The sequence below is a fragment of the Ctenocephalides felis genome, unplaced genomic scaffold (genome assembly GCF_003426905.1).
Source record: "Ctenocephalides felis isolate EL2017-DRISC unplaced genomic scaffold, ASM342690v1 CF-g0.4_SCAFFOLD_00845, whole genome shotgun sequence".
NCBI lineage: Eukaryota > Metazoa > Arthropoda > Insecta > Siphonaptera > Pulicidae > Ctenocephalides > Ctenocephalides felis.
The window spans coordinates 15,442,860-15,461,906 of NW_020536999.1; the positions used below are offsets into that span (position 1 = coordinate 15,442,860).

Sequence of the window (19,047 nt, forward strand, 5' to 3'; positions counted from 1 at the left end):
CAACACAATTGCTGCCTCTAGACATGTAGGACCTATTAAACAAGAGTAGATGAGTGGATGCGTGCCTTAGATCTATTTTCAAGAACCTTAGACGAGTGGTACACATGCCAACAAAGTTGGCTTTACCTGGAGGCCATATTTTCGGCCCCTGATATTCAAAGACAATTACCGAAGGAAGCCAAGTTGTTCATTATAGTTGACAAATCGTGGAAGGAAATTATGAGAAGAACTCAGAAGGTTTAATAAAATATAATATGGGTAAACGATGAAATATATAAATAATGACCGTCTGATTTTAGACACCTTTGGCAATGCCAGCGATGACCAGTCCAGGTGTATTGGAAACTTTTAAGAAAAATAATCAATTGCTAGATATCATTACCAGATGTTTAGAAGCATACTTAGAGGTAATTGTAAAATTTTTGAAAGTTTTCAAAAAAATTTTTAATTGTTCTTTTTTTATTTTTCAGGTGAAACGTGTTGCATTCCCGAGGTTCTACTTTTTATCCAATGACGAATTATTGGAAATTCTCGCTCAAACCAAGAATCCTCACGCTGTTCAACCACATTTGCGTAAATGCTTTGATGCAATTGCAAAATTGGAGTTTGGTTCGAAAGCTGCAGAAGAAGGAGAAGATCCTGCAGCAGCAGCTCAAGTTCTGACCACTGATATCATTGCTATGATATCACCAGAAGAAGAACGAGTACCACTTGGAAAGGTAAACATAAGGAAAAAAACAGCATTATGCAATTCGCAAGTATAAAAAGTAACAATGACCAGATGTTGATTTGGACTTTGATATTTGTTTGGAGCTTCTAAAAATTTGTAACTTTATGCGTATTTCAATTGATATACTGTGATGATGATACAGGGACTGAAAGCTAGAGGAAGTGTGGAGGATTGGCTTGGTAAGGTGGAAGAATTTATGTTTGCCAGTTTGAAACGCAGAATGAAGGCAGCCTATATAGATTATGATGCCAGGGAACGAATGGAGTGGCTAACAATGCATCCGAATCAGGTGAAAATAATTAATTTTTGCTTCAATTATCAATTCCTATCATTCACTTTGTGCATTCACAATTTGATCATTTTTCTGCATATGTAATAAATAAGAGTTTCTCTCATCTTGTGCAGATTGTATTGATAGTATCCCAAACTATGTGGGCTAGACACGTCCACAGAGTTTTAGAATCTACTGGAGATAGAGTCAAATTAATGCAGTTATTTGAGCAAACAAATATCGATCAATTAACATCTATGGCAGCACTTGCTAGAACAGACATTTCCAAGTTATTGAGAAAAATTCTGTGTGCACTCATCACCATTGATGTACATGCCAGAGATAATATATCAAACATGGTGAAGCATAGAGTGGCATCAGCGTAAGTATTATTGGATCAAATTATTCTTATGCTCTTTATGCTCAATATGCTGGATGTAAATTTTTATTTTCTAGAAACGATTTCGAATGGCTCAAAATGATGCGTTACTACTGGTTGACTCAAACGGAGACCATTGAAGCCAGAATGTCCAGTGCTTGTCTTCCATACAGTTATGAATATTTGGGTGCAGGTGGTGTACTCGTTATAACACCTTTGACTGATCGCTGTTATTTATGTTTAATGGGAGCCCTACAGATGGATTTAGGAGGAGCACCTGCTGGACCAGCTGGTACTGGAAAAACGGAGACTACTAAAGATTTGGCTAAAGCTTTGGCTGTTCAGTGCGTTGTTTTTTCAACTGTTCTGAGGGTAAACATAATACATAAAATTATAAAGGTTGGATATTAAATACTATAGTCTATTTACCAAGTTCTATATATATTTTTTAGGCTTGGATTACAAAATGATGGGTCGTTTCTTCAGTGGTCTAGCACAGTCAGGAGCATGGTGCTGTTTTGATGAATTCAATCGAATTGATATAGAAGTATTGTCTGTAATTGCTCAACAACTTGTCACCATAAGAAATGCCAAGGTAGCTGGTGTGACCAGATTTATGTTTGAAGGAAGGGAGATCAAGTTGGTTAGATCTTGTGCTGCTTTCATCACCATGAATCCAGGATATGCAGGAAGAACAGAGTTGCCGGATAATTTAAAAGTAAATATTAGTGATTTACATATAACAATAATTCCACGATATGTTGATTAAACAATGATCTATTTTTAATTTAGGCTTTATTCCGTCCAATGGCTATGATGGTTCCTGACTACGCCTTGATTGCAGAAGTTATATTGTATTCTGAAGGATTTGAAGCCTCGAAACCTCTAGCACAAAAAATGGTGCAAATGTACAAATTGTGCAGTGAGCAACTTTCTATACAAGATCATTATGATTTTGGTATGAGAGCAGTCAAGAGTGTGTTGGTAAGTTTTTTGATAGAGATTCGAATTGGGCTTTGTGCAATTTGACTACTGAATACAATTATTTCTAAATACTCATGTAATAGTATTGAACACTACTTTTTTTTCTTAAATATTAATTTCTCTGAATAGGTAATGGCAGGTGCATTAAAGAGAGCAAATCCAGATCAGAGAGAAGATGTCACCTTAATTTGTGCTCTGAGAGATACCAATTTACCAAAATTCTTGGCTGATGATGCAGAATTGTTCAAAGGAATTTTGAGCGATCTGTTCCCTGGTTTAGAATTGCCGGTGCAGGAACACGGAAGTCTTTTCAAGGCAATAGGTAATAAAATTGAAGTTAAAGTCTATTATTTCACTAAACATATTTTTCTATCTTATCAATAACTATTTGAATTTAAATTTTAGTCGAAGTGTTGACTGAAAATGGTTTCCAACCAGAAGAATGTATCATTCTGAAAAAATCCAATTGCATGAAACTATGGTAGTACGTTGGGGTGTTATGCTTGTTGGACCTACAGGTAAATTCACAGAAAAAAGAGTAATAGTGAAAAACATAATGTCTATCTTAAATTCTACAGCACTGATTATGAGAACTACTTTTTGATGAAAATAAAACTTTTAATTTTTTCTGCTGCAGATTGAGTATTTTTTATTTATTAATATTAGGTGGTGGCAAAACGACAGTTCTGCATGCTTTGGGAAATGCTCTTACAAGATTATATGATTGGGAAGAACCAGATCCATATTACAGACCTGTTAATAAATTTACGATGAATCCAAAAGCTATACACATCTCAGAGTTGTATGGTGAAGTCAATTCTATGACTCTGGAGTGGAAAGATGGGCTCATGGGTAAGTAGGCTCAACAATAAATTAAATTATAAATTTAGTCTGTACCAATACATTAATCAATTACATGGATATAAGATATTTATTTAGCTATGTTGGATAGGAATTGCTGTCCGACAAGCTTGTTCCAGCACTGAAGAAGCTCATCAATGGATCATTAACGATGGTCCAGTAGATGCAGTATGGATTGAAAATCTGAACACCGTTTTGGACGATAATAAAATGTTGTGTTTGGCAAACTCTGAAAGAATAAAATTAACGCCTTGGGTCCACATGGTGTTTGAAGTTATGGATTTGTCTCAGGTAAACCAGATATTACTTCAAGTGATGCAATATTTTGATATAAACAATTTTATGTAGGCATCTCCAGCTACAGTCTCGAGATGTGGAATGGTTTATATAGATCCTGAAAATCTTGGATGGCTACCTTATGTTAAGTCTTGGTCACAAAGATTGCCATCAAACGCTCTTCTGCCTGAGCATATGAAATTTTTGATGGGGCTCTTCACAAAGTTCTTGCCTCCGATAATGCAGTATGTGAGAAAACATGGCGCGTATTCAATTCATCAGGTTAAAACAAATTTTGCTGTATTAAATTTTATACAGATAGTTTTAATAAGTCTTATTTTTTCAGGTTGATATCAGCAAAATCACAATGTTATGTTCTCTCATCGAGACTTTGCTAAAGCAAGCAGGACCTGGTCAAGGTCTGGGAGTAGCTGCTGGAGACAAATCTAAGGCTAGGACTTATGTCTGCCAAATTTTTATTTGGGCAGCTTTGTGGTCAGTTGGTGGTAATCTGCTACAAGATTCACGAGAAAAGCTGCAAGACCTTGTGAAGGAAACATTCCAAGCTGTACCGGAAGCATAGTTAGTTCTATAATAATGAAAAACTAATTGATTTTTGTTTTACTTATTGCCTTTTTAGTCTACCTCCTGATGTTGATCTTTGGACAGTTTTCATGGATCCCAAAATCCGCAAATTATGCGACTGGGATTTAATAGTAGACGAGTTTGAGTATAATGCTGAGGTAAAGTTTTTCGAAATGCTTGTGCCCACAATAGATACTGCCAGATTTGGACATGTTGCTGCACTTTTGTTAGAAGCCAGAAGGCCCGTAATGTTTACTGGGGATACTGGAGTAGGGAAATCAGTTATTGCTCGAGAGGTAAATACAAAAACAGATTAGTAGTCAAGCCAAAATTTAGCTACCACTTTTCTTGTAACTTTGACTTAGGTTTTTATTATTATTTAATTTTTATTATTTTTAGGTTTTAAACAAATTGAATGAAGAATCTAATGCCATACCAGCTATATTGAATTTCTCAGCTCAGACGAGCAGTTTTCGTACCCAAGAAATGTTGGAACTCAGGATGGAGAAAAGAAGAAGGACGCAAATTGGAGCACCCATTGGAAAATATGTTATAATTTTTGTGGACGATGTAAACATGCCTAAGTTGGAAATATACGGTGCTCAACCACCCATAGAATTACTCAGGTTTGATAATTTATAATATATATATATATATATATATATATATATATATAGAATATTGAATATATATATAATATAGAATAGTTTGGACCCAGAAAGTTAGATTTTTGAAATAAGTAAATTATATGGAAGCACTCTTTCACCTAACTGGCTTCAATTTTCTTAGGCAAATTCTGGACTTTGGCGGTTTGTACGATCGTGAAAAAATGTTTTGGAAAGATATCGTTGATGTGGTGATATCTTGCGCATGTGCTCCTCCTGGTGGTGGAAGAAATCCATTGACTCCTCGATTTGTCCGACATTTTAGTATGCTGCTGATTCCTCCTCCTCAAGAAATTTCCCTAAAAGTCATTTTTTACGTGAGTGATGAAATTATATAAAAATAATTATTAAAAGCAATTTTGGTTTGACAAAAACTATTAAATTATAAATATTGATTTTATCATGTTTTTTTTTTCTTCTAGTCCATTCTGAAAGGATTCTTCGCAGACTTCACAGTACCCATAAGAGAATTAGCAGAGCCTCTGGTTGCAGCTGCAGTCGTCATATACGAACGCATAGCAGAAGAATTGTTGCCTACCCCTGCAAAATCTCATTATGTATTCAATTTGAGAGATTTATCGAAATGCGTTCAGGGAATTTTACAAGCCAATAGCGATACTATACGAGATCAGCCTCAGATGAATCGATTGTTCTACCATGAATGTTTAAGGGTAATTATAAGAAATAATAAGAAGTTAAAGAAGTAACAGTCTATTATTGAGCTCTTATATATTTTATATTTATTTCAGGTTTTCCATGACCGTCTAATAAATGATGAAGATAAAACTTATTTCCATAGTTTGATGCGCGAAGTTTGTACTCGGTTTTTGGATACTCCAGTTTTGAAACCTGGAGAACTTTTGCTTTATGGAGACTTTATGTATCCTGGCAAGGCTAGAGAGGAGAGGATTTATGAAGAAATTACGAATCTGGATAAATTGCGGAATATATTGACAGTACGTACTTATAAAATAGTTTTTGTAACTTTTCAACCACTTAAGTAAAAATTTGGTAAGGTTTCTAACTTTTGAGAGTGATGAAAACTGCTGATGCTTTTTTACTAGGGTTTATATAAAAACCGACATTTCACAAAACCGGTTTTCGAATTTCAATTTTACAAAAAAAAAACGGTTTTAGCCGGTTTTCAAATTTTATATAGAAAATAATTTTTTGCTCGAATATTCTGTAATTGTAATGTTATTTAGAGCAGTATTTCACTGAATTTATTTATTGTTCAATTTTATGACAGTAAGCAAAATTATTTTAATTTTAATTAGTAGAACTAAAAAATAATAGTTTATCTTGATTAAATAACTTTGAAAATAATTATTCGTTATTCATGCATCATTTTCAATAAAAGAATGAAAATATTTTTATGATAGTGAAAGGAAAGTTTTCGAATAAATAAAATATTACATTTTTAAATAAAAAACATTCTTTAAATTAATATTAGATACATGTTGATACATACTTGTTAATATAAATTTTGAGTTTAAAAACAATTAAGCTAAACTCGGGTATTGTCTGTTCGAAGCAATTTTAATTAATTAATTCTGAACATTTTACCTGTTTTTTTGTTTATAAAAATATGATTTAAAAAAACTGAGAACATCTATCGAATTGCTACTCAGACGTGTCACAAAATTTTCTGAAATAGAAAATACTTTCATACTTGCGACCAAATTATGCTTAATTGTTTTAAAAGCTTGATATAATAATTCTAAGTGTTTTGTTTTTTTATTTGTGGCTTCTAGGATTCAAAACTCTTTTTCTTAAGTTTGAGTAGATTAAGTTACTTCTTTGAGAAGAAGTCACACTGATTTTATATTAAATTACTATATACACTGGTATAAAAATGTAAATTAGTATATACAAAACCTTTCTGGGAACCATTGCAGACTGATAAGATATCAAATGCTATTGAACCGATATGATTTCAAGAATCAAAACGCATTCTATATCTGTTATATTTGGCTATATTTGCCATTTTGCATTTATACAGTGAAAACCTACTTTTTTCACTAAAAAAACGGTTTTCGAATTCAATAATTTTTGCCAAAAAAACGGTTTTTGAAATCCGACAAACCCTATTTTTTACCTAATAATGTCAATAAAACCAAATTAATATATTTAGTACATTTATTAATTTTCATTCAGGATTTCATGGACGATTACAACATCGTCTACTGTAAGGACGTCCACATCGACTTCTTCATCGACGCGATCGAGCACACTCTGCGACTGACCCGCCTCCTACGGGCAGAGCGCGGCAACGGCCTGATGGTCGGAGTCAGCGGCATGGGCAGGCAGACGCTGACCAGGCTGGCTTCGCACGTCAACGGATACAAGTGAGTCGAAAGAAATTGGTAGATTAATTTTTTAACGTCCCAAAGTTTGTTTTTGCAAAATATTCCGATTTGCTAACTTTATGTTTTCTCGACGTTTCAAGTCATTCTGAATCGAATGAGACCAAATATAGAAAAAGTAAAATCAATAAGAAGAATCTTTCAGACTTATATACATCGAAAATATACATTTATTTTTTTACAGGTGTATGCAAATTGAATTGACCCGAGGATACGATCACAGTTCCTTCCAGGAAGATTTGCGTGCCTTGTATTGGAAAGCTGGTGCTGTTGATGAACCTACGGTGTTTTTGTTTACTGATACGCAGATTGTAAAAGAAGAATTTTTAGAAGATATTAACAATATACTAAATTCAGGTAAAATAGTTATTTATAATTTGATTAATATTTTTAACTTCCCGTAGGGTAAGTTAAAGTAATCGCAAAAAAATCGAAAATGAAAATTTTTGCATATCTTCACGTTTCAGAGGTTTCTAAACATTTTGGCATACTTTAGAAAAAATTGATGTGCATGTGTGTGTATTTGGGTTCGGATACAAGTTTTCGTCGACGATTTCGACAAACACAATTCAATCGATTTGAATGATTAAAAAAATATTCGATTTCTATTGATAAGGAGCGGTTTTGGAGATACAAAAAAATGTAAAAAAATGATATTTGGCGGTTTAAAACGACCATTGGACACGTGCACGTCACATTGTTAGATATAATAGAGATTTAAAAAAATGAGTACAAGTTTTGTTACAATTTTTTTGGGTGTAGTACCAAGATTTTTAATTGTTAAAGTTCACTTATGCGGTTCAACAAATTTCAAAAATATACAAAATTTCATACTTTAGATTTTAAATTTACAATTCAGTTTAAAAATGTTTATATTTCATATCCGTTATTGTAATCGTAAGAAATATATCCTCAGATGGATTCATTCGGAATCTCTTTTTAATGTAAACATTTCTAAGTGTTTTGAGGGATAAGATCGTCACTGTATATTATGAGAAAAAATTATTAGCAGAGAAAAAAAGAAAAAATATGTTTTATTTCAATCGATTTGTTCAATCGATAAGTTGTGGGAAGGGTAAGTAAAACCTTTGTAGATATTTAAGGCTTGTTAAGAAAATTGCAAAAAACATTTATTCGATCGGCACAACTGGAGATAATTAATTTACCGCAGAGGATGTTCATAGGAGTTGAGCAATAAATCCATATTTCAATCGTAAATATTTACGTAAAAAAAATTTTTTCAGCAAAATCCTGAAATACGTATCAAATGATTTTATGTATAATATCTGTAAAAAAAATTCAGACAATTTTAAAATGTCAAGGTTTGGTTGGTGTGCGGTGTGTAAAAAAATTACCTATATATATTAATTATAATTATCTCTTTGAAAATATTTAAGACAATTGTTTTTAATCATTGATTTATATTTATTGATTATTAGTTTTTTTTTGCTCGAATACTTAATTCTGGTACGGAAAATTTCAACAATTTGCCTTAAGGCACGATGCCATGCACCACTAGTTGCAACTCAAATAGCAATGTTTGTGGATTTCTGACCCAATATGTATGGTGAAAAATATAATTATGGTACATCTCGAGAAATAAAGATTTCTCCTGCGAAAGAAGTTCTATATCGCAAATAATTGTCAGTTATAAATGTCAGTTTATCGAAAATGACATTCAATTACTAGGTGAGGTTCCCAACTTATTCGAAGCCGACGAGTACGAAAAGGTGATCATAGCTTGCAGAGATGCAACGGTCAAAACTGGTGTCGATGCCACCAGAGACGCAATTTACAATTTCTTCATCCAACGTGTCAGGGCCAATTTGCATTTGGTCATTTGTATGAGTCCCGTGGGTGATGCCTTCAGGTATAAAAAATAATATTTATTACAACCATTGTTTTTTAATATTTATTTGTTTTCAGGCGGAGATGTCGTATGTTCCCATCGCTGGTGAATTGCTGTACTATAGATTGGTATATTGCATGGCCTGAAGATGCTCTTTTATCTGTTGCCCATAGGCAATTGAAATATTTAGAAGATGAGGAGTTGATCAATAAATTGTCAGAGATTTGTGTCATAATACATAAGGTAATTTTTTAAAGAAATATGTGGCGTATTACTATTTATTATAATAGAAATAATCAATATACAAAATAACCACATTTTTCAGTCTGTTGAATACAACTCAGAAAAGTTTTATGAAGAAACTAGAAGGCGGTACTATACAACACCCAGTAGTTATTTAGAATTGCTTACACTTTATGGAACTTTACTTGGTAATTAAATATTTTTTTATTATTTAGTTATTTTATAATTTATTTGTTAATAAATATATTGATTACTTCTATATTTTATTTTTATAGGCAAGCGAACTGAGAAAATTCGTTACAAACGCGATCGTATCGCGACTGGTTTAAGAAAAATCAACGAAACCAACGAAATAGTTTCCACCATGGAAGAAGAATTGCATCTTTTGGAGCCACAACTTGCAGAAAAATCTGTTCTTTTGGCAGAACTAATGAAGCAATTGGCGGTTGAACAAGCTAAAGGCGAAAAAGTGCGAGTGGTTGTGCGGAAAGACGAATCGGCAGCTCAGGTAATAATTGTAACAAATATAAGGGTTATTCTGTGACTGGTCCATTTTTTATGAAGTTCACGAATAATATTATTTTATTTCTCTCAGGAAAAAGCAGCAGAAACACAACTGATTGCCGACGACGCTCAGGCTGACCTGGATACTGCAATGCCGGCGCTCTTAGCAGCAGAAGAAGCCTTGAAATCTTTAAATAAAAATGATATCAACGAATTGAGAGTATTCGTAAAACCTCCAGAACTTGTGCAAGTTGTTATGGAAGCCGTTTGTATTCTATTAAATCAAAAGTTAGTAGATTCTCAGAAGTAAAGCTAATTTTTAACTTCCCGTAGGGTAGTTATAGTATTTGGCCAAAAATCGAAAATGAAAATTTTTGCATATCTTCACGTTTTGAAGGTTTCTGAACATTTTGACATACCTCAGAAAAAATTGATGTGTGTGTGTGTATTTTGTGTCCGCATTTTTTCGTTCACGTTTTCGGGCGCACGGAGTAACCGATTTGAATGGTTCAAAAACCAAGTTCGATATTTCATTCTTTAGCAATAAATAGAAAATTCGGCACGTTTTTTTGGTTTTTGTCAAATAACTCAAAAATTTCATATGGAACCACCATTTTTCAGTTGAATACGGTAAAATTAGATAAAATTTACTACATTTTCATAAAAGTTTTGAACAAAACGGTTGTGAATTCGATATTTCATCCTTTATCCTTTCATATATTTCATCCTTTAGCAATAAATAGAAAACTTGGGATATTTTTTGGTTTTTTGTACAATAACTCAAAAATTTCATATGAAACCACCCCTTTTCTGTTAGATAGGGTGAAACTAGATAAAATTTACTATATTTTCTTGAGAATACTGTTATACATTCCGAAATAGAAAATTCGGGTCATTTTTCTTGTTTTTTCGATTCCTATTGATAGGGAGATGTGCTGATAACTTTTTGGCAAAGGCAGGTTCAGCCATTTCAAAGACACAGAGCTAAATGCACAAAAAATGGCAGTTTTTGAGAGAACTAAGCGTCTGGTTTGAATGATTCAAAGAACTTTCCGCTTGATTTAACAAAATAATTGCTTTTGGAAAAAAAAATTGTTTCAAATTTTTTTTTCAAAAAAAAATTTTTTCTTGTGTATCAAAAATAATTCAGATTCTAATTTTAATTCTGGCTAAAGTTCTGAAGCTCACTTAAATACTTTAAACAAATAATTTTAACATTCCAATTCAGTTTATATAATTCTTTTAAATATTAGACAACGTTACAGTATTTATAATAATCTATTTGAGAACATTTAATATTCCTCGATCATTTCGTTACGGTACGGTAAGTACCAGCAATTTGTCTTAAGGCACGATGCCATACAACACTAGTTCAATATACAAATTATAAGAAATATTGGACAATTAGGAAAAACTTATTCATTTTAAAAATAATGTTATTATAAACTAATAAATTGATTTTTACCCTCAGGCCGGATTGGGCGACAGCAAAATTCATTTTAGGCGACACTCACTTCTTGGAAAGACTACAAGAATATGACAAGAATCATATTTCAGAAAAGACGTTGACAAAACTGAAGCCATACATACTGAATAAAGATTTTAAACCTGAAATTGTCATAAAAGTATCAAAGGTATAGTAACAGTTGGAATACTTAATTTACTTGTGGTACCAGATTTACTAAAAAAATCAATAGCACTTTATTTTAAAAAAAATAGTCTGGTTAAAGTCTTCTAATCTAAAAATTCTATTTATTATATGTTTTAGTTGATTTTTATTAACCATTCACAGGTCTAAATATTTCTGCTAATTATCCATTTTTTGTTATAAAATATTTATTATGCATTGTTTTTTTAAGGTGGCAAAATCTATTTGCATGTGGGTGCGTGCTATTGATCAATATGCCAAAGTTTATAAAATAGTAGAACCAAAGATGATGAAATTGAATGCTGCTGAAACTGAACTGAACCAGGTTATGGCTATTCTTAGAGAGAAGCAACAGCAACTTGCCGAAGTTGAAGCTTATATTAAAGGTAATACATTATTAAATTGTTGAACAGTTGGTTCACAATGTATGGTTCTACATATAGTTTGTCCACCATGTTTTTAATTTTAATTTTTTTTCCAGGTTTGGAAGATCAACTGGACGAGAGCCTCCGCGCCCAACAAGCTTTAGAAGCAAACATTGAACTATGTGCCAATAGGCTATCCCGTGCCGGTAGATTGACCTCCGCCTTGGCTGATGAAGAAGTACGTTGGGCTCAAAGTGTTGAAATTTTAGGCCGTGAAATTTGGGCCTTGCCTGGAAATATTTTAGTAGCTTCAGCATGTGTGGCATATTTGGGCGCATTCAGTTCTGCTTATCGGGACAACATGGTTAAAATCTGGTCGGACAAAACCAGAGCTCTGAATGTACCATCTTCACCAGAATTTGAGTAAGATGACGACATTTTATTAAGCTCAAAATGTTTTAACGATTTGTGAAATTTAAAAAATATTTTTTTAGTCTTATAGAAGTGTTGGGAGATCCATACGATATTAGAATGTGGAACATGTATGGTTTACCAAGAGATCTTATGTCTACTGAGAATGCAATAATGTTGACTTCTGCAAGTCGTTGGCCTTTGTTGATTGATCCACAAGAACAGGTAAATATAATAACGATCTGAAGTTACCATCTTATACAAAGTTTGTGACTTTCTTTTTTTTGCCCCTTTTAAGGCTAATAGATGGATACGTAATATGGAGAAAGCAAATAATTTAAAAGTGATCAAGTTAACTGATCCTAATCTTTTGAGAATTATGGAAGCAGCCATACGAACAGGCGCTCCTGTGCTGATTGAAGAAATTGGAGAATTTTTGGATCCGACACTCAGTCCTATATTAAATAGACAGATATTTGTACAGGTAATTAATATCATATTTTATAAAAAAAACGATTATTCAAAATTCTTGGTTTCTACTTAGAAACCCATTGAAGATCTTGAGTATTTTTATTATATATATATATATGTTATTTTTAGAGTGGTAGAGTTCTAATAAGACTTGGTGATAGTGATGTCGACTATGATAGAAAATTCAAATTATATATGACTACCAAGTTGTCCAATCCTCACTATTTGCCAGAAGTTTGCATTGTGGTAAGTACCATTAGACATTAATTTTATTTTATTATGATCAACTTCTACACATGTATCATTTATCCTATTAGGTGACTTTGATAAACTTCAATGTGACTCCTACTGGATTGGAAGATCAATTATTGGCAGACGTGGTGCGTTTGGAACGTCCTGATCTGGAACAACAAAGATCAGAATTGATCATTCGAATAAATGCTGACAAACAACAATTGCAAAACCTGGAAGATCGAGTGTTGACATTGTTGTTTACATCAGGAGGTTGTCTTTTGGATGATGAAGCGCTTGTGGAAACATTGAATGAGAGCAAGGTAATAATTATAATTTCTAAATAAAGTCTTCAATATAAAGATTTTTATAAAGAGATTATATTATATAAAGATCCATGGTGACCTTTTGGTAATGGATTATTTTTATTATTTTAAGGAAACTTCTGCTATAATTGCGGCAAGATTGATAGAAACCGAAGCTACTGAAATAAAAATTTCTACAGCCCGAGAAAAATATCGTCCTTTGGCTGCACGCGGTTCTATTTTATACTTTGTGGTTGCACAACTGGGTGATGTTGACCCTATGTACCAGTTTTCTTTGAAATATTTTAATCAGGTCAGTGGTAAAGGTCTTTGGTCATTATTGACTATGCTAACTTGAGGCAGGCTTTTATTTGAAATACATTTTAAATCGATTCATTCAGAAAAATTCAGTATGGATTTAAATAGCTAAAGATTTATTTTTGTTTTTAGATATTTAATAATGTCATAGAAATTACTCCGAAAGTTGATGATTTGGAGCAAAGATTACAAACTCTTATGGATGCAGAAATTTTGGCAATGTATATCAATGTATCCCGAGGACTATTTGAAAGACATAAGGTATTTAAACGTTTTTGTCAATCTATACTAAACAATAAATTCAATCATTGTCCTTAAATCCTTAGATCATGTTCAGCTTCTTACTAACCGTTGCAGTACAAAGACAACTTGGTTTTGTAAAATCGGAATGGTACGACTTTTTGTTACGTGGCAGTGTTGGTACTTCTGCAGTTCCTTCAAAAAAACCGGAAGTTCCGGCTTTGACTGATGCCATCTGGCTAAATGCTCATCATATAGAATTAACGTTCCCATTCTTTGCAAACGTTGTCAGAGATGTCTTGAACAATATTGAGATCGAACTTGGAGACTTCTATCATGTAAATAATAACAAAACAGTAAAATAATTATAAATAACAATTTTAATTAAATTTTATCTATAGGTCATAAGCATACCTGGAGGAACAGGAAGAGCAAGTTACACGAACTGGACTGATATTTTGGATAATTTCCAAAAATTAATGTTGGTTCGAGCTCTTCAAGAAGAAAAATTAGTTTTTGCAATAACTTCTTATGTCAGAGTCACTCTTGGTGCTGTTTTCACAGAAAGTCCTACTGTATCACTCCAAAGCTTGTGAGTGGATATAATAAAAAAGTTTATTGATTAAGATTAGAGACAAATGAAATTTATTATTATAAATATTTTTGCATTAGTAAACGAATAATAACAATTTTTTATATCTAGATATTCCGACATGAACAGTGTAACTCCTTTGGTTTTTGTCCTGAGTGCTGGATCTGATCCAATGGCTCAATTGCAAAGATTTGCTGTTGAACTCAATATGAAAGACAGTCTTGAAAGTATATCCTTAGGTCAAGGACAAGGTCCTGTTGCTGAAGCCTTGTTGGATAGAGGCAGAGTCGAAGGATTGTGGATCTTTTTGCAGGTTTTTTGTTCAAACACAATTTATAAATATTAATCAAGAATATTGTTAATCAATAACTATATTCAGCATCCATCTTCTCCTTTCAGAATTGCCATTTAGCGACATCGTGGATGCCAGCTTTAGAAAAAATTGTGCGAGATTTAGCTCTGGGTGTGGGTCCACCGGTGCACCCTAATTTCCGACTTTATTTGAGCTCAATGCCGGCAAAGACTTTTCCTGTGAGCGTTTTGCAGAATTCTGTAAAAGTCACCAATGAGCCCCCGAAAGGAGTCCGAGCCAATGTGAAGCGAGCTCTGACAGAAATGACTGAGGAATATTTTGAAGAAAATCGTGAGTAGAATCTATATAAAATTATGGAGAAATGTTAAAAACTTGTTGGTAATTTTAGCTTTGGAACAAAAGTGGCGATCCATGGTTTTTGGATTAGTACTCTTCCATGCAATAATTTTGGAAAGAAGAAAGTTTGGGCCTTTGGGTTGGAATATTACATACGAATTCAACGACAGTGATAGGGAATGTGCCCTGACGACTCTTCAAATGTTTTGCTCCCAGGCTGAACCTGGAGTTGTGCCTTGGGACGCTTTGGAGTACATAACAGGAGAAATTACTTATGGAGGTAACAAGCAAAAAACCTATCTAAAAAAAATCCTCCCAAAATCGCACCAAATGTTTATACCAATCTTTCTTTTTTAGGTCGCGTGACAGATGCTTGGGATCAACGTTGTCTGAAAGTGATACTGAAACAATTCTTTTCACCCCCGACGATTGTGCCAAAATATAAATATTCGGAATCCGGAATATATTACTGCCCTCAGTACACAAAACTGGAAGAATTTAGAGAGTTTGCCAATCAGTTGCCTTATGTTGAGCCTCCGGAAGTTTTTGGAATGCATGAAAATGCCAACATAGCATACCAGGTAATAAAAGGACTTATGGGAAAACTAATTTAATATTAGTATTCATATTTTTTTTAAACTTTTATTTTTCTTTCATTAGATCAAAGAAACACAAGCAATGTTGATGACACTTTTGGAAGGGCAACCTATTAAAGCAGGAGCTGGTGCAGGAGCGACAGACGATTTTGTCTATAGTAAGGCCCAGGAAGTTATGGATAGAATATTACCAAAAGTTGGAGAAGCACGTCCGCACTTTAGTTTATATGTGGTAAATTAATTAAGATCATATTTATATAATTATGCAACGTTTTAAAACCTGGAAATTTTATGTTCTACCTAAAAAATATCATATTTATATATATTTTTAATAAAATTTGATGTCTTTTATCCATAGCGTGATAAAAAAGGCAGAGTGCCATCCTTGACCACTGTGTTGATGCAAGAAGTCGACAGATTTAATAAACTTTTGAATCTAATTCATTCAAGTTTGAGTAATCTTCAGAAGGCAATAAAGGTTTGTTTATACATTTATAATGTTACTAGCAAACCCGACGAACTCCGTTTCGCCACCAAATGATTTCGTGAGAAAGATGAAGAAATTTTTTGTTTGTTTTATATTTGAAAAGGAAAAATTTGATTTTAATACACAACAGTAATGAATTTATTTCGATTACAAAAATGAAGTGTTTTTTAGTTGAACTTCTCTAATTGTAAGTAAATGAAAGTGAATCCGCAAATTATCCGTTTCATTGAAGTGCTCTTTGGTAAATCACATTTTTTGTTTTTTGGCCTGTCGTTAACACAAACAAAGCGGATGATTTCCCAACTCGTGAACAGGCAACGTATAACTGCCCATGTAAAAAACAATGATTTTCTAAATGATCTATTTGAAATTCATCCCGAAACACTAAGCGATTGGCCTTGCGACTTGTTATTGCGAACGCAAGGTGAACTGGAAATTGCAATCGTTTGAAGTCAAACGGAAGACCAGTTAGAATCATTGGCATGTCACCAAATCGCCAGCAATTTTTGATTGAATGGTGAAATTCAGTGCGTGTACATCTGATAATTCTCACTAATGTCATTACTCGAATTTTTAATTAAGGTGCATGAAGTTCCAGCAATTTGCATTAAGGCACGATGCCATGCACTATTTTCTTAGCTATAAACCTTGCGGAGCCCGAGACCTTTCCAACGAATGCAAAATTGTCGAAATCGGTTTGTGCGTTCTGGAGTTATATCGTCAGGAAGGAAATCCTGACTTATTTTTACATATATGTAGATATTTCCAGATTCTTATAATAATTATATTTTAGGGTTTTGTGGTCATGTCAGAAGTTCTTGAAGGACTTTATGCTGCATTTATCAACAACTTGATTCCACAACTCTGGATGGCCAAATCGTATCCTTCCTTAAAAACTCTTGGAAGCTATGTGCGGGATTTGGAATTGCGACTGGATATGATAGAGGTATATGATTATATATTCGGTATTGCAGTTGTAGTATATAATATTTTATATTTCAGTATTGGTTTTCAAGTGGTGCCCCAAACAGTTTTTGGCTATCAGGTTTCTTTTTCCCGCAAGGTTTTATGACAGGTGCTTTGCAAACTCATGCCCGGAAACACAGTTTGCCAATCGACAAATTAATATTCGATTTCAAAGTTATGCCAAATATTGTGGAACAAGAAAATGTTTATATAGCTCATAAAAATGGAGAAGGAGATGTAAGCTCAAAAACGCCAATTTTTTATCATATTCCTGAATCACTTAATGTTTGTATTTTTTCTCTATTACCAGCATCCTGGTCTGTATGGTAATATGGAACTACCAGAGGATGGTGTTTTGGTGCACGGGTTGTTCCTGGATGCTGCTAGATGGGATATGAAAAATATGATAATTGCTACCCAAAATCCTGGAGAAATGAATCCTGTTATGCCTGCTATGCAACTTGTGCCAACAACCACTGTAACCGTTGGAAAAAGGTAACCTGGGGTAAATAAAATTTATCCCGTTTAAATTAACTTGTAGCAAAAACTGATTTTGTGTTAGTTTCCAAATCATATAAAAAAGTTTCAAGTTTTCAATATCTGATTTAGGAAGGTATAAGTACCCATGCTGCCTCCCGACATTCCATGTTTAGACTTTGTCAAGGAATATTTAGTGCTCTCTTGTGAATTTTTATTAATTTTATTACTTTATATGCTGATCTTATTTGTGACTCAAGTAGCAAAAGTTTAGTTTTCCAAGTTTAGTTTTGCAATTACAATTTTGGTTTTAATTGGTCTTTTGGACACTCTGATATCAGGCAGTAGTGATATCAGTTATTACTTGAAAAAAAAAAAAAAGATTTTAAGAGGTTTCCAAGTAAAAATAGCGTATTCACAGTGCTGCAAAGTATCTGATAGGTTAGCCCTTCGAATGCCATCTAAAAATCGACCTTGTTAAAGACAAGGTTTCTCACAACAGTTCAGAAACAGTTAAAGAATAATCGAATTATTTTTTTCTTTTTCTTTAATAAATTATAATTATTATCTAGATATGAGGCACCATTGTACAAGACAAGTATCAGAGCCGGAGTCCTTTCTACAACGGGTCACAGTACAAATTTTGTCGTAAAAGTCTTACTTCCTTCGAATAAACCTCAAGGATTTTGGGTGATGCAAGGATCAGCTTTGTTGACCCAGCTCACAGATTAAATTTTGTAAAAAAAAAAGTAAACCTTGCAGAGTACGAATGGTTCTGAATTAAAATATTTTATATCGTGAAATATTTTAATAATGTTATGAATGTGAGATTGAAGAAGAAATGTGGATTTTTGAAAATATAGATTGAAAAATATTTAGTGTTTTTTGTTGTTTTTTGCTATTTTTTCTAGTCACGTGGCTTCGTAGTACTAATGGAAAGTTAGATATAGAATAAATTTATTTTCATGTTAAATAAAACTTTGATTTTTTTTTCCTTTATGGGCATAATATTTTCATATCTCAGTCATGCAGGAGTGCCTGGTCTAAGAAATTAAGAAACAATTTTTATATATACATGTCATATTATGTATTTCTTTCAAAGTTTATAAGTCTTATATTTAAATCTCTGCAATCTCTTTTATCTTCAACTCCATTTTAATATTCCTTTATATTATTTTGAAATTATAGTCACCATATGATCTTTGTTTTAAAATCTCAATAAATAGCATTAAAACAAAAATCTCATCGAGAATGTGACCGATGTCAAAATTTTGATATTAAATTTGTGATATATTTTCGATTGTATTATTTTATATTAAAAATATAATTATGGCGTATCTTAATTATAAAAAGCTTCCTTATTATTTACAAACCGAAGTCGTGGTGCATAATAAACCTGATGACATTTGGATTTCTATAAATAGGCGTGTACTTAATATCACTCCAATGATTCAACAAAAACTGTTAGAAAATCCAAAGGTATACATTAAGGAGTTAACTTTTGTACCTCAAATTTGTTAGATGGAAATAAAAAAAAACTTTTTTTTAAATAGGAATGTGAACTGCTGATAGCATATG

At 32.9% G+C, this 19,047-nt stretch overlaps 1 protein-coding gene across 1 annotated transcript; it reads left to right on the top strand.

Moving 5' to 3' along the window:
• Nucleotide 1: 1 nt before the first annotated feature.
• Nucleotides 2-18,201, top strand: LOC113378844 (dynein heavy chain 6, axonemal-like; the record flags this gene model as incomplete). Its single annotated transcript, XM_026619466.1, is given in 50 exon segments — nucleotides 2-38; nucleotides 41-237; nucleotides 300-407; nucleotides 471-719; nucleotides 873-1,019; nucleotides 1,136-1,383; nucleotides 1,458-1,734; nucleotides 1,737-1,752; nucleotides 1,833-2,098; nucleotides 2,173-2,364; nucleotides 2,494-2,686; nucleotides 2,770-2,820; nucleotides 2,823-2,882; nucleotides 3,031-3,216; nucleotides 3,317-3,516; nucleotides 3,574-3,783; nucleotides 3,848-4,083; nucleotides 4,142-4,382; nucleotides 4,486-4,712; nucleotides 4,876-5,068; nucleotides 5,174-5,422; nucleotides 5,501-5,707; nucleotides 6,909-7,099; nucleotides 7,302-7,474; nucleotides 8,807-8,987; nucleotides 9,044-9,209; nucleotides 9,292-9,397; nucleotides 9,485-9,717; nucleotides 9,805-10,001; nucleotides 11,185-11,347; nucleotides 11,573-11,747; nucleotides 11,843-12,149; nucleotides 12,221-12,362; nucleotides 12,436-12,621; nucleotides 12,738-12,854; nucleotides 12,926-13,162; nucleotides 13,278-13,457; nucleotides 13,595-13,723; nucleotides 13,789-14,040; nucleotides 14,104-14,294; nucleotides 14,406-14,607; nucleotides 14,694-14,937; nucleotides 14,996-15,223; nucleotides 15,301-15,524; nucleotides 15,604-15,771; nucleotides 15,898-16,017; nucleotides 16,820-16,972; nucleotides 17,029-17,229; nucleotides 17,303-17,487; nucleotides 18,042-18,201. Coding segments are annotated over 50 exon segments (9,201 nt in total), but the record flags the coding sequence as incomplete, so codon positions are not given.
• Nucleotides 18,202-19,047: the final 846 nt, after the last annotated feature.